The 27,726-nt window shown below is 41.0% G+C and overlaps 1 protein-coding gene across 4 annotated transcripts in view; it reads right to left on the bottom strand.

Moving 5' to 3' along the window:
- Window positions 1-3,635: 3,635 nt before the first annotated feature.
- LOC110988519 (uncharacterized) overlaps window positions 3,636-27,726 on the bottom strand; it is a 98,371-nt gene continuing 74,280 nt past the window's right edge. For all 4 annotated transcript variants that reach the window (XM_087148796.1, XM_087148795.1, XM_087148798.1 and 1 more), the window contains 2 exons: window positions 20,150-20,250; window positions 3,636-11,549 (listed from right to left, as the gene is read on the bottom strand). In XM_087148796.1, the coding sequence (XP_087004922.1) occupies window positions 9,942-11,549; window positions 20,150-20,250 (1,709 nt within the window). In that variant the 3' untranslated portion in view covers window positions 3,636-9,941. The remainder of the gene's footprint in view (window positions 11,550-20,149; window positions 20,251-27,726) is intronic.

Genomic DNA, 27,726 nt, shown 5'->3' with positions numbered 1-27,726 from the left:
TGTGACAAATGCTTCGGACGGAAGTTTAATCTAGAGAGGCACATGGAAAATATCCATGTTGAGGAGGAATCAGACATGAATGAAGTTGATGAAAACTTGGATTCTGTTGAGGAGGTCGGTGACGAAACCTCGGATGAAGACAGTTCAGATTTGGAAGACAATGCCACCTACCAAGATTGGCTGGCTGAAGCTAGAGAAACACATAGGGAGATGAGGGATGAAAATATGACAAGTACGTCAACGAAGGCATGGATGAAGATCTAGGCAGGCAGAAGGCAAACAGAAAGACCCTCTGGGCAGTCAAACAAGACTTTTTCGACAACTGTAAGGAGTTCCTGTCAAGTTACCTATATTTGAGGGAAACTGAAACTCACAAGGACATTGTGGATGATCTCGATGGAAAACTTGATAAAGGCATGAATGCCAACAAAGCCTTGAATAGAGTTTTGCCTAAACATGCTGAAAAATTTGCCAGACTGTTTCATGACGAAGAGGAGCATACCTAAAAGATAACAGGCTGTAGAGACAAATGGTTCCAAAAAAAGGAGTACATGTTATGCCTCTGATTTCAAAGTTCACAAACTTCCAGTAATCACCCTTGTAGTAATTCTTAAAATTACTAAGATAATTATTGTAAAAAATCAATGATGAACAATGGGAAATGAAACAGTACCAGTACCAACCTACCAGAAACCAATATGTGAAGTCCACAGAATTTCACGGTTTCGTATATACTTATCGGTATGACTATCGAATAATAATTCTCAGGGCAGATATTGGCCGGAACTTCTGCACAATATTCCACAGCACGACAAATAAATTTCCCCCTTTGCTACGTGTTAAAAATCCCCAACGGACGTCATGCCGCCCCCAAGAATTCTTAATTTTATATAATGCTGTATTTTACATTGAGGTCCCACAATAAAGAACAATAGTAATGCTCCGCTCTGACTGAATTTGTGAAACGTATACATGTACAGGGTATTAAACCGCCGTGCCGTAAGACATCCGTTCAAAGAATTAAAAAAATTCTGCCAGAGGTCAAACCATATACATTTACAGGGAAACTGACGTAAAACACTCTAGTTCAAAGGAGTAAAAATGCAGCTAGGGACAACAGAGTCTTCTTCCCGTATCTATCAAATCTTGGTAGCCATAGTAGGCTAAACGCAAGCTCGTTAGCACATGGGCACCCTCTCTCCTTTAGTGTCCAAAGGTTAAGTCGGACAAAAGCTCACTTCCAACGTACACAATGTAATCATTAACACAATAGTCCGCTGACACAGCTCACCCACAATGTACAGTCCATTGTCTAGGGATTATCACTCACAAACCGGGCGGCACACGCGGTCCTTTTGTTTAGGGATTATCACTTCCTACTTCCTCATTACTTATGGACCTCCTGATGGGCCAGTCAGTATGCCATCACACACGATATGACTCATCCTGTTTCATCATGTGCCATAATTTCAAAAATTGTACCCCGTGCTATGCTTTATTTCTATTTTATCTCATACACCAGGGATCAACTTGTGCCAGACTTTCTGACCTTATACCTATCCCTTACCAAAGGTCAACCTGTGCCAGAGTTTTTCACCCTACACCTTATTCCTATTCATATCAATATCATATTATTGTTATACTTATGCATATTTATGACCTTTTCCCTTTTCTGGGTCAAAGGTCAAAGTGTGCTCAACAGTCCTCCCCCCCTACTCTGAGTCCTGCCGCTCACCATCGTCTATTAAGACCATGACAGACAGCTCGGTGTGACTACAATTTCCCGCTTGGGACCCAAGACCGGGCATGGTAACCATACCAGGCTCACATTGCAAGGATCTCAACTCCCCTACACACATTTCAGTTGGATACCGGAATCCCTTTTATTATTGCAATGCATTATGATTGTATAATTTGTCCTTTGTAAATATATTACTTTTGTTGTGTTTTCTTGCTTTCGAAAGACCAATTTAACTTTTATTGCCTTAACCTTCGTCTCCACTGTCCTTTGCAAGTTCTATCTTTTGAAATTCCTGTACAGGTTGAGGTTGAGGCAGAAGGCAAACAGAAAGACCCTCTGGGCAGTCAAACAAGACTTTTTCGACAACTGTAAGGAGTTCCTGTCAAGTTACCTATATTTGAGAGAAACTGAAACTCACAAGGACATTGTGGATGATCTCGATGGAAAACTTGATAAAGGCATGAATGCCAACAAAGCCTTGAATAGAGTTTTGCCTAAACATGCTGAAAAATTTGCCAGACTGTTTCATGACGAAGAGGAGCATACCTAAAAGATAACAGGCTGTAGAGACAAATGGTTCCAAAAAAGGAGTACATGTTATGCCTCTGATTTCAAAGTTCACAAACTTCCAGTAATCACCCTTGTAGTAATTCTTAAAATTACTAAGATAATTATTGTAAAAAATCAATGATGAACAATGGGAAATGAAACAGTACCAGTACCAACCTACCAGAAACCAATATGTGAAGTCCACAGAATTTCACGGTTTCGTATATACTTATCGGTATGACTATCGAATAATAATTCTCAGGGCAGATATTGGCCGGAACTTCTGCACAATATTCCACAGCACGACAAATAAATTTCCCCCTTTGCTACGTGTTAAAAATCCCCAACGGACGTCATGCCGCCCCCAAGAATTCTTAATTTTATATAATGCTGTATTTTACATTGAGGTCCCACAATAAAGAACAATAGTAATGCTCCGCTCTGACTGAATTTGTGAAACGTATACATGTACAGGGTATTAAACCGCCGTGCCGTAAGACATCCGTTCAAAGAATTAAAAAAATTCTGCCAGAGGTCAAACCATATACATTTACAGGGAAACTGACGTAAAACACTCTAGTTCAAAGGAGTAAAAATGCAGCTAGGGACAACAGAGTCTTCTTCCCGTATCTATCAAATCTTGGTAGCCATAGTAGGCTAAACGCAAGCTCGTTAGCACATGGGCACCCTCTCTCCTTTAGTGTCCAAAGGTTAAGTCGGACAAACGCTCACTTCCAACGTACACAATGTAATCATTAACACAATAGTCCGCTGACACAGCTCACCCACAATGTACAGTCCATTGTCTAGGGATTATCACTCACAAACCGGGCGGCACACGTGGTCCTTTTGTTTAGGGATTATCACTTCCTACTTCCTCATTACTTATGGACCTCCTGATGGGCCAGTAAGTATGCCATCACACACGATATGACTCATCCTGTTTCATCATGTGCCATAATTTCAAAAATTGTACCCCGTGCTATGCTTTATTTCTATTTTATCTCATACACCAGGGATCAACTTGTGCCAGACTTTCTGACCTTATACCTATCCCTTACCAAAGGTCAACCTGTGCCAGAGCTTTTCACCCTACACCTTATTCCTATTCATATCAATATCATATTATTGTTATACTTATGCATATTTATGACCTTTTCCGGGTCAAAGGTCAAAGTGTGCTCAACAGTCCTCCCCCCCTACTCTGAGTCCTGCCGCTCACCATCGTCTATTAAGACCATGACAGACAGCTCGGTGTGACTACAATTTCCCGCTAGGGACACAAGACCGGACATGGTAACCATACCAGGCTCACATTGCAAGGATCTCAACTCCCCTACACACATTTCAGTTGGATACCGGAATCCCTTTTATTATTGCAATGCATTATGATTGTATAATTTGTCCTTTGTAAATATATTACTTTTGTTGTGTTTTCTTGCTTTCGAAAGACCAATTTAACTTTTATTGCCTTAACCTTCGTCTCCACTGTCCTTTGCAAGTTCTATCTTTTGAAATTCCTGTACAGGTTGAGGTAATCGACATAAGTGCAAAAATAATATCTGACTTCGTAACAGTCGAACATTGCAGTGCCATTGAATCATACACCCAGTGCCTTAAGTTTAATATTTTAATAATTCTCGCCATATACCAGGCCATGTTAATGAGTCCGCTGATGCTGTATCTCATTTCCAGATGGCTTGTTTTTTTTTGTGCTGCCGCCCCACAAGCAGAGTCAACTATGACACCGCTGCTGCCCCTTCCAGTGATATGGTGACTAATGAAGTCCAAAGACTGCTTTCGCTTGCATTCATGCCAAATACATGTACTCATAAAACGTATTCCTCTGGTTGAAACGCATTTATTCAGTACATGGTAGACCAATCATTGGTCTGCTCCTTGCCTGTTTAAGTTCACCCAATTTGTCAGTTTGTCTGGTGGCTGTCGTTGCATGGCGCCAAATAGTATTTCCACATATGTACTGGGGCGAAGGTACCACCAAAAAATTAATGGGTTCCCGGACCTTACCCACAATTATCTGGTGTCCAAATTAATGAAGGGCTGCTGCCGCGACTGAAGAGTTGCAGATGGTCATTGGCCCATCTTAGCGCCAATTTTATCATTCATTTTACAGGCTGCCCCTTTCATTTGCTCCTCCCTGTATGAGGTTCGCATTATTTCAATCCGCCTTCTTATGTGCATTCTTGGGATTTATGAGGGGTGGGGAATTTGCAGCACGTTCAAGTGCAAGAGGCTGTTTTGAAATTTAATGATATTCAGATTTGCCGGTCGGGTGACTCAGAGTACGCTCAGATTTCCTTTTGCGTGAGCAAGAAGTAGTAGGAATGTGAGGGTACTACATCCAGGCACATTTTTTCCTTATCCTCCTATAGGTATCCAGCCCTATTTTTCCCTGTGCCTCATTCATTATGCCTGGCTGTCGGTACAAGCTTAAAAAATAATTCATAAAAGTGTTAAAAATCCCGCGCAGCCATCAAAACACCAGTTAATAATACATGCATTACTCAGTGATAAATGAACATATAACTCTCTTTAGATGTAATGTAAGAAATGTACATATTGAATGAATTTGAGGTAAAATTTTAAAACCACCGAAGAGTAACTTTCCCCTAAACTTTCACTGCCTAACAAATTGTGGGCAAATAAAAAATAGAAAATAACTGATACTTTTTTGAGGGGGCCTCTAGTAATAGTAGTTTGTAATAATAGAAGGGGGCCTCTAGCTTGATGAGGACAAAAGCTATTGCTCCAACACCGATAAATTTGGAAAAAAACAAAAGAAATGCCCCATTCAAAATGTATTTCGCATTTCTTAGAGTTTGTACACGTTTGTATGACTTTTTTTCTGTTAAGTGTGTAGGTAGTGTTCCTATAATTTAACATTAGGATGTAACACGCTCTTTAACAGGTTAACAATGGAGAGGATGAAATAAAAATCAAATAAATTATTATCATTTTTTGTGGGAAAAACACCCAACAGATCAATCAACCAAACAATTAAAAAAATATGGCGGATGCCCGGAAAACCAATGACGATCAGTCTTCCCACCCAAGCCATTGAAATTAACAAATTGCACAAATTCTCAGATAATTTTTGCAATGTTGAGGTCTTTCTTTCAAAATAATCAGACAAAAATCAATACTGCATATCAACAATTCATGAAGCTGATACAATACAATACATGTAAATGTTACAATTGTATAGATTTGCTAGGTTGTGTTTTTGTATTATCTGGAAGGAGTATCATATCCTGTCTCAAGTTGCAATCATATAACTGTCAACACATCACATCAGGTCCAAAAGCACCAAGCCATTTGTTGCAACTGAAAACTACTTAAAATGTAACAAATGCTGTGGTGAAAACCTTCCTGTCCTTTAAATACCCTGATATCCCTACACCACAAAGACATTGCATTTGATTTGATGGAAGACATACTGAAAAATACATGAGATAACTGAGAGAAAAGTTGAAGTGAACATATTTCCACAAATATGTTTGGATACCTTTAAGGATGGTCTAAACAATGTTAATGTTAAATTTATGAAATCAAAATTGTAATAAACACACCATCCTGATAACATATCCTGGTTCTTTAATATTTGAATGCAGACTAACAACTACAGAAATACATGTACAAATTACCTCAAACTGCACAATATTCCATATCAGCTCAGCAGGCTTTGTAACCCAAGGTACAATCACCTGTTTCAAAGTTAAGTGTCTCACTGCAAATGCCTCACCAAAATGCTGGATGTGTGGAAAATAAGATGGAAAAATTTCAAGGACAGATTTGCCCTGGGGAGAGGTAAATTAATTTTCAGATTTTTTGCCCTGCCCGAGATGTATTTTAACACTGTATACTCAGTGTACGTCCCCTTGTGAAAGCAGGAGGTCATGGGTTTGAGTCACACCCAAGTACGCTTGTGGTTTTTTTTTTACAAGCCTTTGGGGGCATACCCTGAGTACACAGTATCAAGATGGAAAAAAGTTGAAAATGATAAATTGTATGTCAGAAGGCAATGCGCCCATAGTCTTATAACAATGATACCTTCAAAGGACAATTTACAGACTTGAAAAAGTGCTTTTAGTTTGTTTATGTAGGATTCGATTATAACTATGAAAACTGAAACTTACTAATATATATCATATGTAAAATACAGTTGTTTCCCAGGTATCAGTATAGTGACATACATTTGACAAATGATTCATGCACCATGAATTATTAGTAAGTCACTCATGCAAATGGGAAACGTAAATAGGCAGACTTTAATACATTTGAGTATCCCCCTATTTTTCTATATTAACACATAGAATGTTAGTACAACTCTATCAATGTACAAGTGCAAGTAAATTTATGAATTCTTCAACCTTCAAATTGAAGACTGCATTATATACACAAATTTATGGGTTAATGTACATATTAGTTTTCCAAGAAGTGATACTTTAATAATAACATCACATCCACAGTAAGTTTCTTTCTAATTACATGACAAATTACATGTTACCCGATCATATTAAACCTGCACCAAGAAAGTATCAAAAGTATATTTCATACGAAAATCTAAAAATGACAATAAAAAAAATAAAGAACACTTTATTGATTACAAAATAGTAAAAGCTAATAACTGAAGTGAAACAATGGATAAAATCAGAAGGCAAGATTCATTTTCTTTGTCGGACCCATTTCAGCTTCAAAATTCACTTTTTTCACCAGGTATATACTGTAGCATCTAAAACGACTTATTGCGTTTTACAGGAATCAAATGCAAAATAACAGTACGCCAACACACTTGTACTGTATAAAAACGGATTAATATGCACAATAAATATGAATTCACATATTTAAAACCATTTCAGATAAAGCTGCCGAAGTAATGTGTAAACATAAATAATTTATTTTTTTTTATTCAATACTGTTACAATGAGAATATCGCTGCTATATGGAGTGAGGTATTAATGTTAAAAATTGAAAGCATTTAATATTTTTCAAATATACAAATAGCATATATTTTGTTTCTCTAATGACATGATGCATAAGAATACATTTCAAAGCAGTTATGAGGCTTATTGATCAATTTACACCACTATATATTTCAAACAGCTTCCTAAATGTTTGAAAGGTATGACTCAATATCTGTATATATCTACATATCTACACACGTTTTAAACATTACAAAAGTGACGTCACAGCCAAAGGTTAATGTTACAGATCATTTCCTTTTGATAGACCATTTTATATACCTGGTCAACATGACAATCAACATCAAGGCTATGTCTCAATCATGAAGAAATCACAAAATGTAACACAGTGCTTCACTATTTAATGCAACACCATCAAACACAGCACAAAATTCCCTGAATGGATCAGCAAAACAAACCAAGACCCCAAACAGAAACAAAACACAACAAAACCACCATCAATGACTGCTCTTTGGCCTGACTGTATGCTGTTTGATATGTAAAGCAGATTTAGTTATGAGGCATAGCAAAAAGTAAATAGATAGCCAATTATAGATGACACTGTTGATATGACAGTAATGGTGTAGCGCCTGTCACAAAATACAAATTGCAAAAGAGAAGATGAAATACGGTACCAGTATACTTAAACTGAACTCGTTTCATTAAGATACTCTTCCTCCTAGCAGTAAAATAGTTCCAATGTTTCAACATTCAAGTAACCATCCAGTATCCAACCTGTCATTCAGGACCCACAGCCACAATTCACATAGATAAGTTTTTATCATGAACCCTAAAATTTAGTATTTTATGTACCTGAGCTGTCAAACATGAGACTGTTAGTAAACAAGATTATACACACATATATGAGAAAAAAAAGGGAGCCCGGGGAGGGGAAAATAGGGGAAAGGGGAAAACAGAATATGCCTCAGAAAGGACCGCTTTCTACTGCTTGTTTGTTACTCTGCTGCTATTATGAATGTTTCCCCGCTTAAGTTATGCCCATCTCTGAATATAATTGTAATAATGTGAGGTTCAATAACATTTGAACCAGGTACAAAACCGTTGACAAATGTAACCAACTTGTGGTCAAGCTCATCACTAGTCCATCATGATTCATCCAGCTACCTAGTCCCAAGATATTCCATTGCATGAACTTTGACAAAAACATTTGACACTGTTCAAGCTGCTACCTGTGACTGGGCTTGTGGCTGTGCTTGTGACTGGTACTGAGACAAGACTTGTGATAGACTTGAATACAGATTCGGACTGTACATGTTATAACAGACCTGTAACATAATGCCATGCTTTGTTTACAGCGAGGCAATGAGGTTGGACGTGAGTTATCAAGTTCTCATAGGGAAGTCTACATGAAATCAAAGTGTGGTGTATTGGGTTCCACATCATTCTTGAGTGAAAAAGTAGTAACTGAAAGTGGGGGGGCATATTAGACCACAAGCAGAATTTGATCCATAGCTACTCAGTACAAATCTTGGATCTGACAATGGTTGATGCTACGTTGCATCATAACATAAGTGGGATATCATCATATCATAAGTGATTTCAGCAAAAATCTCACTGTCTCATTTATATTAGGCAGAGCCAGTTTTCCCTCTCTGGTTGAATACTGCATTTTTCCATGTCTACATGTATATACATTAAAACAAACTTTTTGATAAGTTAGTAATGTGTTAGGTTTGTCAATAAAGATTAAAATCCAATGCCAAGCATAAACACATAAACATGGAATATAACTTAACCACTTCCTGCCGGGCCATTTATCCATGTTGATTCTGCTGGACCGGGTGATGTTTCATTTTTTTTCTGTTTCCAAAATTCTTTAAAACTTCACAACTTCATTTACTAGACATTCTCGGGTGGCCACTCTAATCTGATAAACAGAGTATTTCAGCTAGGCCTGCCACCTTGTAAAAAGAGCTCAGATTGTGCGGTGTTATGTAATTTTCTTTTGTTCCCAAAACTGGCACAGTGTCTTTTCAATAGGGGCCAGATTAGCGTGCAGTGGTATTGTATCGCTCATCACTGGAGCGCTTTTGTCCACAGTGGTAATCCACTAGTGCTGAATGCCACAAACAGTGGTATAATCTTTCAAAACAATGACGTATTTCCTCCGCTACTGCCAACTGAAAAATGTTGGAAATTCCCAGCAGCTTGGTCTTTTGTTCTGAGTACAGTATTTTGTTAAAAGGGCAAGTTCCCTTTGTCCGATTTTGGGCACCCTGTTTGTGCATATTAAGCCAACGTCTCTGAAACTGGGCTCCCCATCAGCAAATGCTTAATCTTCTTTCGAATTACAATGCATGCACTAAAATACACTTCAGAAAGGTAACATTTGTTGGCTGCAGTAATTCTAAACACAAAACTTCTACTTATATTAGCTGCATCTCAGGCACAATGACCTGTTGGTAGTCATCTCACAACCCCCCCCCAAAAAAAATCTGTTTAAAGTTTATTTTACATACATGTATATATTTACGCAGTTAAATATGTTTTGTTTTGCCCCGGTAATGTTATGCACAACTAGTGAACAGAGAGAACACTTCATGTGAATGTATTGGATTTATGAGACTTTCAGTAGGTTTTATTGTTTAGATTATACTCAAGTTAGCTTATATCATTTCATTGACAAATTTCAACTTCGTTTACTTCATTTACTGAAAAGCTTGATGGAATCGAGGAAGAGAAGAACGCAAGCCCACAAACGGTACTTGTAATATATTTGAACAAGAATGGCTGTTAGTGGTTTCTGTCAAAGAGTGGGAAGAATGTCCTGCTTGCAACTGCTGCTGCTGTGGAGGAACATGCTCCTTAGGAAGTTTTGTCTGTTGCTGAAAACTGGGTTGCTGAAGCTGCTGAAGATGAGTTTGGTGCTGTTGAAGCTGACAAGTTGGTTCTTGGCTTAGTTGAATTGGTGCTGTGGGAGATGGTGACATTGTGGCGGAGGGCATGGAAGAGGATGCAAGAGGTTGACTCACTTGTTGGACTGGCACAGTACCTATATCTTGCCCTAAGTCCACTGATCTCATGCAGAGTGACTCCCCTGTAATATTCCTAAGATTTAGACTTCCTGAGTCTACTGTTGCCATCATCTGTACTTTATCCCTCAAACTTGTTCTCAAAGTTTGCTTTACTGGTGAATTAATTTCATGTGACATCTTGTTTAAATATTTAGGAGATGGCATAGGAGGAATTTTTAACAATTCAGTCAGCTGGTTGGAGGAGGGTGCTATCTGTCCAACAGAACAGTGCAAAGGACTCTCTTGAGTAAAAGGATGGAGTTGTCCTTGAAATTGATGATTATGTAGCATCTGTTGAATTTTTGCAGGGCTGATGACCTGCTCATCTAATTTAACTTGTGTGTTAATGCTGTCATGGCTTTTTCTTGTGTGTCTAACAAGGTGATCTTTACGTCCAAATCTCTGCCCACAAACTTGACATAAAAAATCCTTTCTACCTGTGTGTACAACCATATGCCGTCTCACATCTTTTCTTGTGTAAAACTGTCTATCACAGTGTTCACATCGATGCTTCTTCTCCTTAGCTCCACTAGACTTTCCTGAATGAAATTTGATGTGCTCTAATAGATTTGGTGTATTTCCAAAGTCTTTATCACAGATTCTACAAGTCAGCTCACCAGATGCAGCAGCATGAAGTGCCATGTGCTTCTTGAATCCTGGTTTTGTGTTATACATCTTGCCACAAAAGCTGCACCTAAAAGATGCTTTGTTGGGGTCATGTGTTTGTAAGTGATTTTTGAGGTGATCCTTTCGGTGGAATTTTTTGTCACAATATGAACATATATGAATTTTCATTGGGGAATGTGTAGTCATATGGCGCAGCAATTTATACTTTGAGACGAAAGCCTTTGTGCACTGGCTATTGGTGCACAGAAATGGGCGTTCTCCTGTGTGCATGTAACTGTGAGTCTTGAGTTTATCATGGTTTAAAAACACCTTTGAGCAGAGATGACAAGCAAACGTCAGTGGTTCTTTTCTGACTCGTGACTTTGAAGGACCAGCAATGCCTTCCTTGTTGACTTGATTGTCTTTTTTCCCCTCCATCTGTTGTACATTTACTTGAGACTGCCTCACAATGAACCTGCTATGCGATCTCTTAACCTTCTGTTTTCGGCCAGGTTTAGCTTTCTTGGATTCACACGAGTGCTGTTCCAGCAGAGAAAATGTGCCAAACATCTGATTACAGTTGGAACATTTCCATGGTTCACAAGAATTAGTGCACGCTGAGTTGTTGTTCTTGTCCTGGATAAATAAAAAAAAATGATACCATTTGAATGTCTCAAAAACTAATTGCTTTGAAAAACATTTATCATTTCCTTGTGTAATGAACTAGTAATGATTACAGCAAATTCAGAGATACCTAAGACAATTTGGTCATTGCTCTGTAGGTCCACACTGCCACTCTTAAACGGTTGACAAAGTGACAGAGGAAGCTTAATATTTTATGCAAAAACATTTTTGTTAATCAATTTTTGATATGTTTTAACTTCTTGCCAACTGCCATTTCAACTGAATGGCATAGGTATCAGTCTCTGGCACAATGATCGGTTATTCTGGAATGTTGAAGCTTGTTAGCCTTGGTTGGCCATCTGTCTTAGAGAAGGCCAACTCGGATTCCAATCCTGGGTGGGTGAACTTGTTAGTTTTGGTTGGCATTTTACAATGCCAGGACAAATTTAATAACTAGCCTTGGCTAGTGGTCCATTTTGGCAGTGGAAAGCAGCACTGGCTTAATTGCGCAAGCAGATAAGTATGGAACGCCAAAGAGGCAAAAACTTGGAGGCAACACATTGATCGATTGTTCCCCTTCATCAATCGATCGTTTCCCTACATCGATCGATTGTTCTTCTGCATCGATCGATCATTGTTCTACATCGATTGGTCGTTCCTTACACCGATTGATTGTTCCCTACATCAATCGATCGATCTCTTTTGATCGATGAAGAAAGAGCGATGACGAAAGACCGATGAAGAAAGACCGATGAAGCTACATCGATGCCAACGTTACGTAACCTCTTCCAGTACCAAATAGCACATGTTCCCTGTAACCATAGCCCACGTACCAGCACACAAGGCCACCTGTGTTCAATACCCGTAAGTCTGGTCCCGAGCCAATTGAGTTGTCAGATGGGTGTTCATATCTAGTTTCCTTGTCAGGAAACCACTGAGAATATTTTCTATTTTCCACTGGATGGGATGCCAGATCATTATGGGTCGCTCCCTAGCCACTATGGGCACCTATTCTTACTCCTAATGACTCAAATTTTGTTTTCCACACTAGTTAGCATTCCAGCGGAACTATTCTGTCAGAATGCTACTCAAAAGTCCACCCTTATGAAGCTCAGTGCCAAAGGAAAGGAAACTATAAAAAAAGTTCTTCTTAATCTTAGTTAATGCTTACAGAGTACCAAAGAAATGTTCACGTTTTTCTCTTTTTTTCATTTGTAATAATAACAGGTTACCAAACTTCTGAAGTTTCTTTGTACGTTCATTTTAATCCTCTTACTCACTCATCAGTCAAACGATGATGTCCAGAGATTGTATAGGCAGTTGTAGTCCAAATACTACGAATTAATCTTATGTTTTCTCTAAACATCCGGGCGACAGTCTTTTAGGATCAATGAGACAGCCGAGATTAGACGCTCTCTTTGTTTATGCTTAACAATATGCTTATTTTATTTGTTATTTTCGACCTCATCGGTGTTACATGTAGCTTGGGGTCTCAGGGGATCAGGAATGAACATAGGAAAGGTCCTATTGAAACAAGTTGACAAATTAGATCAAGATACAATGTATTTTAAATTCAGAAGGGAATAGTGTGTTCATCAGTGTTATGGAAGTGCATAGCTAGATGAGTAGGTCAATGAATGACAGAATAGTTCCACTGGTTCAGCCGGTTCTGCTGGTTTCACCAGGATGTCATCAGTGTGGAAAATAAATTCGTATCCACCTGGAGTAAATATGTTCGCCCACAGTGGCTAGGGAGCGACCCATCATGAACTGGCATCCCATCCAGGGGAAAATAGACAATAAATTATTCTCAGTGGTTTCATGACAAGGTTTTTCTGAAACACTGCCATATCAAGCACACACAGCAAAACTTAATCTGCCCTCACAGGTACCTATTTTACTCCTGGATGGCACATGGCAGTAAGTGACTTGCCCAAGATCGCAACATGTTGCCACCAGCTGGATTCGAACCCCCAACCCTACGTGTATGATTTATTATTCTTATTTATATACACCGTAAACCCATTCAGCCAGAGCTGTTTTTCAAGGGGCCGTGTTAAAAATCTCAAAAACATCAATATAAAAAGTGTGTACATTTCTAGAAAATAGATTAAACCTACTAAAATTAGGAAGAAAAAATAAGGAATACAAATATTAGAAAGTTGGACTACTTAAAACTAAACACTAAGATTAACAAATTTCACATGTATATAAGATCAGAAGGTACAAACACTAATCGCTAGGCCACATGCCCCCATATTAGCAAATAAAACTAGCACAAACTTAAGTCTGGGCATGCTAGGATGAAGCCTTTAAGCATCTAGAAAGGGGGGTCTAGTAGCTGCAAAAGCTAATACAAACAGGATTTCTGACTTTCTTCTACTATTCACACATATATGAAACATCTTCATTCATTCATTTTTATCAGAATTAATGAAAAGAAACAACAGACATATTGATTCATATCATATATATACTATTTCTATGAAAACATTGCAATTACTACTAAATACTGGGATGGTGCATTTAATCCTCCTGGTTTAAACAAAAAGAAAGTTTTGAAGTAAAACCCAAAACTTATCAGGTGTTCAGAGCTAAGTGGGTTTTGTCCCTCTGGCAGAGCAAAGTGCGTCTGCTTGAGGTTCCTGAAAAAGAATTCTTCCATCAGGTTTCTCTAGACAAACTTCAAATGGGTAAACTCAACTTAAAATTTGCAGACTTAGTGGGCTGCAATTCTGTGCTTATGGCAGACTGACTTCCCAAAACATACACTGCACACAGTACATGTACATCTACATGTATGTACATTATGTAGCATGTACAGTGAACTATCTTGTATGGCAACTACAAAAATAGTACCAGTGAATTGAAGTTTGTGGGTCTTTGATCAAGGGTTCAACCGATAAGAAGCTGGGGAAGGTATTGAATTGTACACAGTGGAAATTAAAGGCAGTGGAATTGGGCCTCTCTCTAGCGGAGTGTTTCCCCATGCACTCTTTACCAAAATATCAATCCAAACTGGGTGTAGAATGTCGTCTTCTTTGAAATCTGCTGAATCTGAATTGAGTGGTGCACAAACACTTGGGATTTAACCACTTGCTGCCGGGCGGTTTGAAAAAAGCAGTGCACATAATCAGGACTTTTTCAAGATTTTCAGGTTTCAAAAATCTTCAAGAATTCATCATTTCATTTAATGGACGTTTACACCCACACAAATCACTCTCTGGTGGCCACTCTAGCATGGCAGACATAATCTATTGACGCCCGAGTATTTCAGCCACGCCTGCAGCCTGTAAAAACAGTCCAGATTGTGCTGTATTATATAAATTTCTTTTGTTCACGAACCTGGCACTGTGCGCTGCTGACCTCTTTTAATAGGGGCCAGATTAGCGTGCAGTGGTGCTGTGTGGCTCATCACTGCGGTAGTGGTAAGGCCAGTTCACACCAGAAACTGCAAGCTTTGAGTTTATTTTATTAATCTTAATTTAAAACACTTAGCTATTTATATGACAGAGTAAACAAAGAATAATTGAATAATAGATTTATTGCAGAAAATGATAGCGTTCCAGTTGCCTAAGTTTAGGGTATGAAGTTAGTTTTGCGAATTGAACTTTCTAAATCTAATTTAAGGTTGGGCTTGATACAAGCAAGGTACAATATATTGAGCTTGAAAATGGAACAAAATCGAGTGTTTCATAACAATGTAAAAATTGAGACTGTAGGGAGTTTACTATGACAGACAATTTTATTTAAGCTTTTCCTAACCACTTCCTGTTGGGTGCCTTTGAAAAAGCAGAGTCTAAAACCAAGCGACTTTCAATATCTTCAGTTTACAAAAATCTTCAAAAATTCATATCTTTTTTCCTGAATGCCTAAACCCCATGTCTGGTGGCTACTCTAATCTGACAGACAACATCTATTGATGCCCAAGTATTTCAGGCAGGCCTGCAGCCTTATAAAAAGAGCCCAGATTGAGAGGAGTTACGAGTTTCTTTTGTTTCCGAAACTGGCACAGTGCACTGCTGGCGTCTTTTCAATAGGGGCCAGATTAGCGTGCAGTGGTATTGTATCGCTCATCACTGGAGTACTGGAGCGCTTTTGTCCCCGGTGGTAATGTGCTCACACTGAATGCCACAAACAGTGGTATAAGCTTCAAAACTTTCAACTGGAAAAATGTTCCAGCAGCTCGGTCATTTGTTCTGAGTACAGTCTTTTGTTACAAAGCCCAGCTCTTTAGTCCAATTTCAGGTAACCCAGCTATGCATGTATGTACAAACCCAAGTTACCGGAAGCTGGGTTCCCCAGCAGCAAGTGATTAAAGGGCTTTTCTGTGTAGGGATATTAATGAGGTTGGATGTTTAAGCAAATTGGGCTCACACCACTACTTACCAACTCCTGTGTGAAGTGAACTCCCAACTCATTCACCACTTCTCAGATAGAGTGAACACCCAACTCCCTTGCAAATTCCTGAGTAGAAGGGCTCTCACTAATCAGAGAATAGACCTATAGCCCTATATGTACACGTACTGGATCTGTTTGGAGCAGAGTTGGAAATTGGAAAGCCTAGGGGTGGTTTGTATATAAAAGTCAACAGTTGGTGACAACTGGACAACCATGTCCATGCATGAGACAACCACTGGACTTGGACCGAGTTTCCTAAACCCTCTCCTGAATGAAGGTTGTAACATATTTTTTCTCCATTAATTAAAATAGAGGGATAAAAACTGGTGTTTAGCTCAATATCAAGTGTGCCCTTTTTGTATTTTTGTCGTAACTATTTCTGTGTAATTTCTTTTTGTAGAATGTACATATTACAATTCAAGTCAAACAATTTCGCTGTCTTCAGTTTTATTACCTGTTCTCATTTGTCAATAAAATCTACTGCTGTCCTCCATAGGATATGGTTGTTTGGTGTGATACTATCTAATATTTAAATATTTGACCCAGTTCAAGGTGAATCTTGAATAAAAATACAAAAACATTAGAGTATGTACAATTCGTAACCCTAACAGTCCTCAATCCTTCACCGGTTGGAGGACTGAGGACTGTTAGGATTAATGAACCACTATTACTGCCTAGCCTCACTTGCTCCAACCACATTTCCGTCCACCCACAAAATCTCCACCCAACATTCACAAATTCCCATCCCACACTAAAAAATTCCCACCTCATCCTCCCTAATTCCCATTCCATCCCACCAAATCCCTTCCCCGCCCAACCATAATCCCATAGCACAGCCCCCATCCGAGGGTTGGACTTAACCGATACAGGAATGGATGCTTATTTAATTCTACAAGACTGGTCTACATGTGTGCATACAGTATGGGTAATTCCCATTCCATTTACCACATCCTCTTTTTATCCCAGCAAATCCCTACCTTAATATACATGTACTATCAAATATTCATGCTACCCAACCAAATCCCTGTCCCCAACCTTAACACTACTGTGGGGCAGGAATCCACTGCATGCATTCTGCCAAAACAGTCGCTGCTTTAGCAGAGTAGCACTGTACCCTGGAGGGTTGGTGAAAATGTACTGAATGTTAGAAAAGTGATTAATGTCTGGAGGATTATCGAGGTACTGAAAGAACTTGAGAGGTTGAACCTCTCAGTTTCTGAGACCCGGCCAAATAACATTTGAGAATTTGAACAAGACAGTATAGCTTGCTGTCATAATTTTTTTCCTGCAGTATTCAATTGTCCTGTGTAAACTCACCTCCGGCTTTTGATAACAGAAAGGCTAAATTAAAAGTTTTCAACTCTTGGAGGACTCTGGCCCTGTGTGAACGTCCACTGCCCTGGGGATACCCTTTCTAGAAGGCCAGCAACATTTATCACCTGAGGGAAGTATAGGGTGTCAGCTGGACCATTGTAATAGCTGATACCTGTTGAGTGACCTTTATGAAAATTTATGATTGGAAGTAATTGTAAATATATACATGTATCATATTTTGAATTGAATTAAGTTATTATATTTTGTTATTGTATTTGCAAACTTTGGGTATTGTTTTGTGGCTTGACTTGTCCTTGTCTTGTGGCACCCCAGTTTCAACTATTCACTGTGACCTCACCCACTGGAAGCACAGACCCGTGATGTGACACTTGCCATTAGGAGAAGCAATGAAGATGACAAGGATTTACTTTATTCAGTTAATTATTACTTTCAAGTCAGTGTTTGTTTAAAGGAAAAGAAAGTCTGCCTCTCTCCGAGCTATAAGGCTTAAAGAACTTATATTACCATTACATTTTTGAGAAAGTAAACATTCATGGTGTATACATGTACTCATCTTACGATATCCATTCCCATGAAAATATGATAGAGGCCGGATCGCTGTTTACTTGTTCTGAAGAATTTGTACATAGAATTTTTTTTTTGTTTACTTAACCAAAGAGTTAACCTGGTAGGGCCAGCATAGTGGTAGAGACTTGGCCCCGCCCACAGGTAATACTGCCTGTTGGGTTATCGAAATGTATGCCAAGACTTTTGGGGGACAATCTGGTATGGAGCCCGTCTGCTCTGGGTGGATGCCCCGTTCTGTGTGAATGCCGTGCTTGGGTAGGACGCCTCGTTCTGTGTGAACGCCACGCTTTGATGGACCCCTTGTTCTGTGTGAACGCCACGCTTTGGTGGACCCCTTGTTCTGTGTGAACGCCACGCTTTGGTGGACCCCTTGTTCTGTGTGAACGCCACGCTTTGGTGGACCCCTTGTTCTGTGTGAACGCCACGCTTTGGTGGACCCCTTGTTCTGTGTGAACGCCACGCTTTGATGGACCCCTTGTTCTGTGTGAACGCCACGCTTTGGTGGACCCCTTGTTCTGTGTGAATGCCACGCTTTGGTGGACCCCTTGTTCTGTGTGAACGCCACGCTTTGGTGGACCCCTTGTTCTGTGTGAACGCCACGCTTTGGTGGACCCCTTGTTCTGTGTGAACGCCACGCTTTGATGGACCCCTTGTTCTGTGTGAACGCCACGCTTTGGTGGACCCCTTGTTCTGTGTGAACGCCACGCTTTGGTGGACCCCTTGTTCTGTGTGAACGCCACGCTTTGGTGGACCCCTTGTTCTGTGTGAACGCCACGCTTTGGTGGACCCCTTGTTCTGTGTGAATGCCACGCTTTGGTGGACCCCTTGTTCTGTGTGAACGCCACACTTCGGTGGACCCCTTGTTCTGTGTGAACGCCACGCTTTGGTGGACCCCTTGTTCTGTGTAAACGCCACACTTCGGTGGACCCCTAGTTCTGTGTGAATGCCACGCTTTGGTGGACCCCTTGTTCTGTGTAAACGCCACACTTTGGTGGACCCCTAGTTCTGTGTGAATGCCACACTTTGGTGGACCCCTTGTTCTGTGTGAACGCCACGCTTTGGTGGACCCCTTGTTCTGTGCGAACGCCACACTTCGGTGGACCCCTTGTTCTGTGCGAACGCCACGCTTTGGTGGACCCCTTGTTCTGTGTGAATGCCACGCTTTGGTGGACCCCTTGTTCTGTGTGAACGCCACGCTTTGGTGGACCCCTTGTTCTGTGTGAATGCCACGCTTTGGTGGACCCCTTGTTCTGTGCGAACGCCACACTTCGGTGGACCCCTTGTTCTGTGTGAATGCCACGCTTTGGTGGACCCCTTGTTCTGTGTGAACGCCACGCTTTGGTGGACCCCTTGTTCTGTGCGAACGCCACACTTCGGTGGACCCCTTGTTCTGTGTAAACGCCACACTTTGGTGGACCCCTAGTTCTGTGTGAATGCCACACTTTGGTGGACCCCTTGTTCTGTGTGAATGCCACGCTTTAATGGACCCCTTGTTCTGTGTGAACTCCAGAATCTGGTTGGATTCCTGTTCTGTGCGAACGCCCCGCTCTGTGTGGACCCCTGTTCTGTGGGAACGCCCAGGTATGTGTGGACCCTCGTTCTCTGTGATCGGCCTGAGATTGAACAACCTGAACTCTTGGAGGACTCTGGCCCTGTGTGAACGTCCACTGCCCTGGGGATACCCTTTCTAGAAGGCCAGCAACATTTATCACCTGAGGGAAGTATAGGGTGTCAGCTGGACCATTGTAATAGCTGATACCTGTTGAGTGACCTTTATGAAAATTTATGATTGGAAGTAATTGTAAATATATACATGTATCATATTTTGAATTGAATTAAGTTATTATATTTTGTTATTGTATTTGTAAACTTTGGGTATTGTTTTGTGGCTTGACTTGTCCTTGTCTTGTGGCACCCCAGTTTCAACTATTCACTGTGACCTCACCCACGGGAAGCACAGACCCGTGATGTGACACTTGCCATTAGGAGAAGCAATGAAGATGACAAGGATTTACTTTATTCAGTTAATTATTACTTTCAAGTCAGTGTTTGTTTAAAGGAAAAGAAAGTCTGCCTCTCTCCGAGCTATAAGGCTTAAAGAACTTGTATTACCATTACATTTTTGAGAAAGTAAACATTCAGGGAAAAAATACACTACTCAAAAAATAGCAGGGCGGCACAAATTTTAGCAGGGCGGCAAAATTTTAGTGGGGCGGCCCAAAATTTTGGCAGGGCAGTCCGCCCTGCTAAAATAGCCCTGTGGAGAACATTGTGTTTGCTCTCAAAGAAACTTTCACATTGAAGCCTACCTTTTCATGTAGTTTTCCAAATGTCTCTTTTAAATCTAACTGATGTTGTTCATCAATGCTTTGTACTTCAGGTAGACTTGCCTGTTTCTTTGAAAAACCATCTGCAAATAACAAAAACGTGAATGAATTCATGGAAATCAAGCATTTTTTCTCTCCATTCGCAACATAAGTGTTGGAAGTTAGTGTAGTCTGTGAGTAGCATGACACCCTCAAGTGTTGTGCAGCAAATAAAGTTGCACCTGCACTCTTGTACTCCGTATTCTGTCTCATTTTCAGCATACTTTTTTATGTTAAAACCAATTCTTAGATGTGAACAAACTTTAACTTTGGCAAGTTTGGCTATGTACGTGTAGTTCATGAAATCACTCATTTTCATGTTGTCCACAGTAACTCATGTGACATGAACTACGCCTCATATTTTACATCTCTCAAATTATGCTTTAGCAAGGCAGTCGCTGCAAACTTTTACATGTAACTGTGTCATAAATTCTTACCGGTATTTTTGCTTCATAATTTTGCAACTTACAGAGATATTGTTAGTTGTAGGGTAACTTGGCTTTACAATACATTATCATAGACCTGTTTGATGGTAAATTAGGGAAAAACTAGAACTCTGTGTGATGTTTTTTAAAGGCATAATTTGATTAGTGTCATTGTGGAAACGGGGCCTGGATAGCCCACATGCAGTACATTTACATGTACATGTAGTTATGTGCATGGCATGGTCATGAGTGATAGGTGTATACATATACTGTACTGTTAGGAAAATGTGTGTATGCGCATTAGCAATACTTTAAGTGAGTGGGTTTTATACATTGTAACAAGATAACCTAGGCCTGGAGCTGTTCTCATACCATAGTTCAGTGGCTTATTTTCTCTTAACTATTTTGGTTAGGGTTAGTTTGGTAAAATGATGATGTATTACACTAGGCTGGGGACTGCATGGTGTTGAAGGGTGGATTTGTTTATGTGGCTGTACTCGTGAAAGGTGCAGACGGAGCTCTTCTATGTATTAACACAGTCACGAATCGAGGTCGGATTATAAATTGAGGACGTCCGCAGTTCGCAATAAGGTGAAATTTGAGGCCGCAGTCAGCATTTATGAGGGTCAGTGAAAATTCAAGGCATTTGGAAGCCGTCCTCGGTGTATGCATTTATCACGCCGGGTGTTTAAAAACACCCGCTCGAAATGGACAGTTTCAGCGCATCCCTGGATGGAATAGCGCCCTCTCTTGCTACCCTGTCCGATCCGCATTGGTGAGCACAATAAACGTCGCCAAGTGCAAGGGACGCATAGCCCCCAACAAATATAAAAGCCTCCAAACTGTCCAAAAGCATCATAGCGTCACCTTGCCATCATGCCTGTGGACTTCTGTAGCCGTTCTGAGATGTAGGTGTCTTCTAGTGGAAAATATGGTGAGTAAAAACGATTTAATTGAATTTTTTTTTATTTTTTAAATTTTTTAAATTTAATTCGATTTGAAGTGGAATGTTGAGCATGACCAGACCCTATCTTGGTAAGGTTTACTACATCATTAAATACATGGGCCCCAGTGCTGGCTAGTACCATGCTATTAGTTAGAGCGTGGTTAAAGTGTGGCTGCTATCAACCCCCCCCTCCATTTTGTCGATAGGCTAATGTAGATCTTGCACCGCTGTTAGAGTGAATGTGCCAGTGAAATAGGTATAAGTATGCAGTCTGAAAAGCTCAATCACATAATCCAGTTGAACAGGTTCCTTCAACACATTTTTCCAGCCGCAAGTGAAGACTTTTCTGTCGTCCGGTGTCGTCATGGTGGTTCTAGGCCTAATTGTGTTTACAATTTTAGTTTGGGGTGGAGGTTTTGGGTGGATGTGGCTCTTGGGAGCCCCGATACCTGTTCCCCTCCCACCACCACCAGTCCATACCAAATTAAAAGAAGACAAGCGGTTTAATGAAAATAATGTTCAATTTGTTTTCTTGCCAGCTGGCCTGTTCACCATAAGTGGAGACGTTTGGACAGTATGGCTTATTCGTCCACCGGTGTCAGCAGTAGGCCTACTACATCTGTTGCTCCAAGTGATGACACGTCTGACGTCCAGGTGAACTGTGGTGTGACCGTAATGCAAACCAGTAATGAGGTTGGCTGCAGGAAATGGGACAAGAAACACTTCTGCTTTTACTGCGATGTACCCCAGGCCAAGCTCCCCCGTCATCTCCAGTCATGTCAGAAGGAAGAAAGAGAAGTCATCGAGATCGCCGGTGAGCCGCTAGTGTGCGTAAGAAACTTCTGTTGAAAATTCGCAATATCGGTAATCACAGGCACAATTGTCAGGTTCTTCGTGAAGGTCGTGGTGTGCTCGTTGTCGGGTACAGGCCAAATTGCAAGGTATCTCCCGATGCATATGGACCATGCGTATATTGTTACGGCTATTATATGCGTACCGATTTGTGGCGACACGTGTGCCCTTTGAAGCCAGCACCCACTCCACAGACTGACCGCACCGGTAAGAGGGCTCGCGTGGGTGGACGGGTCGCTCACAAGAGTGATTTGTTGAAACCTCCTCCTGTTGGCGTGTCGTTCCAGTTACACCAGGTTCTTAGTCTAATGAAGAGAGATGATGTGGCTTTGGTAGTCAAGAATTACACGTTGATTGTTGAATTGGCCAAGTGTGAATACATGAAACTAGGGCATGATGCAGATCAGCATGGCTACATCCGTAACAGGGTACGTGAATTGGGTCGACTCATCATACAACTCCGAAAGAACACCCAGCAACCAAATGCATCACTCGAATCATTTGTCCATCCGCACCACCTTTGTGATATTGTGCCGGCTTCAGGGAAGACAAACAGTTGTATAATGTTCCGTCACTAGCGCTGAAGATTGGTTATTCCGTCAAGAAGTGTGCACTCGTCTTGAAAGGAAGTGCCCTAGAGTCCGGCCAAAAACACAAAGCGAGCGTGCGGAAGAGTTTCTGCAGTTGTGTGAATTGAACTGGCGAGACCTTGTGTCCACACACACACACAGAACGCTGTACCAAGGAAAACGCAACAAAGTCACCATTCTATCAACAAATGCCGATGTAGTCCACCTGTCGTCGTTCCTTCATGAAGCTGGCAACCGGGAACTTCAACACCTGCGGGGTGCTCGGGGCAGACAAATCAGGCCAGTTTGGCAGAAATTGAATGAGGTCAGTCTGTGCCACCTCATCATGTTCAACTAAAGAAGGCAGGGGGAGGTTTCAAAGATGAAACTTGAAGATTTCCACCAGCACAGCATCGCCAAACTGGAGGGGGAATGCCTGTTGAGTGATTTAGAATGCCAGCTGTGCAAGATGTTCCGTGTTGTCGAAATAGTTGGCAAGAGAGGCAGAACTGTTCCCGTGCTTCTAAGCAATGAGACAGTAGCATGGTTGAATGCCCTTGTCGCCAAGAGACATGAAGCTGGAGTAGCTCAAGACAACACCTTCTCGTTCCCACAGTGTTGTTATGGCGGGAGAGGCCACATATGAGGGAGTGACTGTTTAAGGGCATATGCAGATAAGGCTGGCCTTGACATACATCCAGCATCCGGTCCACCAAACTCCGTAAACATGTAGCAACTGCATCACAAATTCTTGCATTAAAGGAACATCAGCTTGAAACTCTAGCCAACTTCACGATCTGCGGGTACATCGTGAATACTACCAGTTGCCAGATACTGTACAGCGGGTCACCAAACTGTCTAGACTTTTCCTGAGTTTGGAGAGGGGCAACCTGCCTTCCCAGCAGGGCAAATCCTTGGACCATCTGCATGTAACTGGAGGTAAGGGCACCTTGTACTCAAACCATGTTTCCCATGTTCCGTCTACCCAAAGCTTGACTTCAAACCAAGTCAACCCAACCCAGACTCCCACTTTGTAGGGCATCATACTTGGCCGGAAAGAATACCTCTCTTCCTAATCACCCCTCCCCCTGAAGAACAGACCAGTACAAAGAAAGACGGGGACCAAAAATCACCCCCATAAATGTATCTTGCGTCAAGAACTCCCAAAATAATGTTCCATTTTGGCCGGCAATTTCCCCCCCATCTCAATGCCAAGCAGAGACTGCCAGACACCCGTGCATGTGTGCTTTAACTGTTTGATCTCAATTTGGGGTTTACTCTCAGAAGGCTTCACCGGTGAAGAAGACAGCAGCGACAGTGGGGACAGCAGTGACAGCAGTGAAGACTCCTGCAATGAATCCGTTGAAAACGGTAGGTCGGTCCGTCCATCCTCTCCTGGGATAAAATATTTCTGGAGATACAATAAAGCTTGCATCGAAGTTTTTTGTTGCCTTCAACTCGTGGGAAGATAAGGAACTGCTGGACCTAAAATCTGCAACATGCCCAGGGTGCGACGACATGCAAAGAGCGACTTCAATTTGGCCAAGGCATTCATGTAGGATACTTGAGCGATATGGAACATACATGTATATGATACATGCAAGGTCAGCAACCACCATCTGTGGTTGGCATAATAATTTATCCCAACTGCATCAAAGAATCTGTCATCATATCCAGCTTGGTATTTGTTGTAAATCACCCTCAGGTTAAATCAACAAAAGGTGTGCTCTAAATCCGTTTTTTATTTGTATTATTATAATATCATTATTATTATTCTCCAGTTCACCTTAACCCCATCATGTCGGGAAACGGCTATAGCCACCGTAAAAATTGAGATCCTCAGCCTGCTTTACCGCTATTATTCTCAGCCTACGCTTGAGCGAACACGGTGAAAGAAGGCAGACCCTGGCTCTTGTATATATGGCGATTGGCTTTTGTGCGTAGCCCAGAAATGAAAAGACCGAATTTGCATCATAATCACCAGCTTCACAATAGTCCCCACTTGGAAAAGAGGCAACGGGAATATGGAAGGGTGAGTAGAGATGCATGCCACCGAACAATCAGCCTTTTCACCATGTAATTCAAAGCGTGCAGAGCATGCAGGGCCACAAACCGAGAATTTGCGGTTTGGCAGGTGGCCTTCGTGGCCAAGCGAGGCTGGAATTCTTGGAGTCGGCTTTCGGAAAGAAATTCTCGTCGTCAAGGGGTTAAGTTATGTGATAATAACCTGGGGGTGCTCAAATCATTCGCACATTGCCTTGCCCACCATTCACCAAGCCAACTAAGCAGAGTTAAGCATACCTCCAGAAGGAGTGATTATACATTGTACATCGGTGTGATCGGTTACTTGTCGAATAAGTATCAGACCACACTGGCCGCCATAGTGCCATGTTGGACATACACAGACCTAAATCCTTGCCATATTTATTACTCACAAACCTAATCCTGAGCTAAATGATCAAATTGAATGCTACTACCAACAAAGCAAACATGGGCACATACCAGAACTTCAGTAACTTGTGAAAAAAAAACGGAGCACGGTCACTCCCTACTTGCCACACTGGCCACCCACAAGCTTTGAGATTCTTGGCATTCTTGCCAATCTTCACCATCATATTAACTTAACATTCCAAATTGATCAGAGTTGAATCATGCCCCGACATAGCGAGTGGGCACAAACGGGCAGCACCGTGTCAGCTTGCATATGAAATCATTACATGTAAATGGAACATACTTCCATAATTGCCTCCACTTGTTGGCACGCTAGAGAACTGTTGGCACTAAAAATTGAACATTGCGAAGAAAACTGACGGTGAAAAAACCTTCTGCCAGTAGTAGGACATAACTCTCTGAACCAGAAACATGTGAAACTTTTATACCCATGCCAATAACTGTACCGTAACAGAGCATTCTCAAGGGCCAACAACCTACACGTAGAAACGTTAAAAAGTTATTGGTTGGAAATAAATTTTGGTGTCCCAGCGCAAAAAAAATCACTGCGTACGGAAACAATACGTCGACGGGCATGGCAAGTAATTTGAATCTCCATAAACCTGGAGTATGAAACTAAGCTATGAAAACCGAACGGGAAAATTGGAACCTTAATCTTTCTCACCGTACTAAATTCTTTTGAATAAGTGGGTTTGAAGTTATGACGATACAATCGAGGAAAACAAGTAAGATTTAAATGGCTGAGAAAGTCACAGTCCGTGTTGAGCGGGTTTTGTAAATACATGTATTAAACTTTCATAAAGCTCTCTTCAAGAAATGAGAGCACGAAATAGAAAGTTCAGTGAAATTAACAGGGCTTAATCCCTACCAGAAAATTCAGACATCATTAGTCATCATTAGACATCATCCAGCATCACTGCTCTCAAAACGACATCAAAAAGCCATAAATGAGCACCAGTAGGCTTCATTTAGGCACCAGAAATCATCACAAACATCAGAGTGACACCACAAGGCATCATTTGGTAATCAAGTGACATCAATTGGCATCAAAATCTGACATGACAATGATCAAAAGTCATCACCAACATCAAAGTGACATCAAAAGGCATCATTTGGTAATCAAGTGACATCAATTGGCATCAAAATCTGACATCACAATGATTATCTAGTCTTCCACTGGCCTTTTTCAAAACATGAGGCCTTAACCTGACATCACAAGGCATTGTTTAGTAATCGAGTAACATCAATTGGCATCAAACTGGTCCTAAAAAGTAATGATCATTTATATGCATGGACTTGAAAAATTGAAAGATGGCACGCAACCTCCAGAAAATCTAAGTTTTAGAAATCATAAGGCATGATCTGGCTTAAATATAAATACTGCCTCTATTTATAGGTCTCCCAATTCACATCACGCTAGTACATGAGATCTGTTCAAACAGCAGCTGTTTCTAATTACCTTGTCATTCATTAACATAATGACCCTGTCACTGCTCTTGTAAAAGAAGCCTGGGTTGGGGCGACTCAAAAGTTTATATTGGTAAAACTGCCATACAACATATACGTATAAACAGTGACTGAGGTATGCAAATTGATTTGCCAATCATTAAAACATTTATTTCTTTCACATGAAAATGAGCATGTCAATTTGCATCCAAGCAATGGCAAGTACACATCTGTTGCTCTTTATTACTTAACAACAGCATACGGCTAAACAGTTGATATTGCATTGTATTCTAGCAAATTTTAAACAGGCAGACACAATGAACGAAGTACAGCTGCTGCTCCTATTCGGGTAGCAAAACTCTTCAGCTCTGCCCGCAACTTCTCCGGGGTCAGAACCTCTTGTCTTTCTACGAAGGGATTTGTTGGTGGTGACTGTACCAACACACAAATGACTCAAATTTTCTTTGTTTGCCATACTAGGCTTCCTAGCCAGTGGGGGTTTCACCTCCGCTGAAGTGTCGAGTGTGGGTCTCCGGAAGGGTGTGCTTTCTTTAGCTGTCACCTCTTTCCTACCCTCACAAACGAGCTCTGGCGACATGCCCAAACTTGGCACCCTCGACCTCTGTTAAAAATGACTCATATCCCATATCACTCAGGACTCGAAACTCTATTTCAGGGTCAACCATGCACCAAAACTTCTCTAATTCAGCCTCTTTTGCAGACTTTTCAAGCTGCAGCAGCTGATGCTCAGTTCTTCTTGGAGTGCGTGTACCTTATTATCAGCTGGTGAGGCAACTGCCCCCCACTGCTGACTCATGACTACACAGTCCA

The sequence above is a fragment of the Acanthaster planci genome, linkage group LG18 (genome assembly GCF_054643075.1).
Source record: "Acanthaster planci isolate LZ-2023a linkage group LG18, COTS_SCS, whole genome shotgun sequence".
In the NCBI taxonomy this organism is placed as follows: domain Eukaryota; kingdom Metazoa; phylum Echinodermata; class Asteroidea; order Valvatida; family Acanthasteridae; genus Acanthaster; species Acanthaster planci.
Note: the sequence above shows the minus strand (reverse complement) of the source record. Positions and strands in the feature narration are given on the sequence as shown.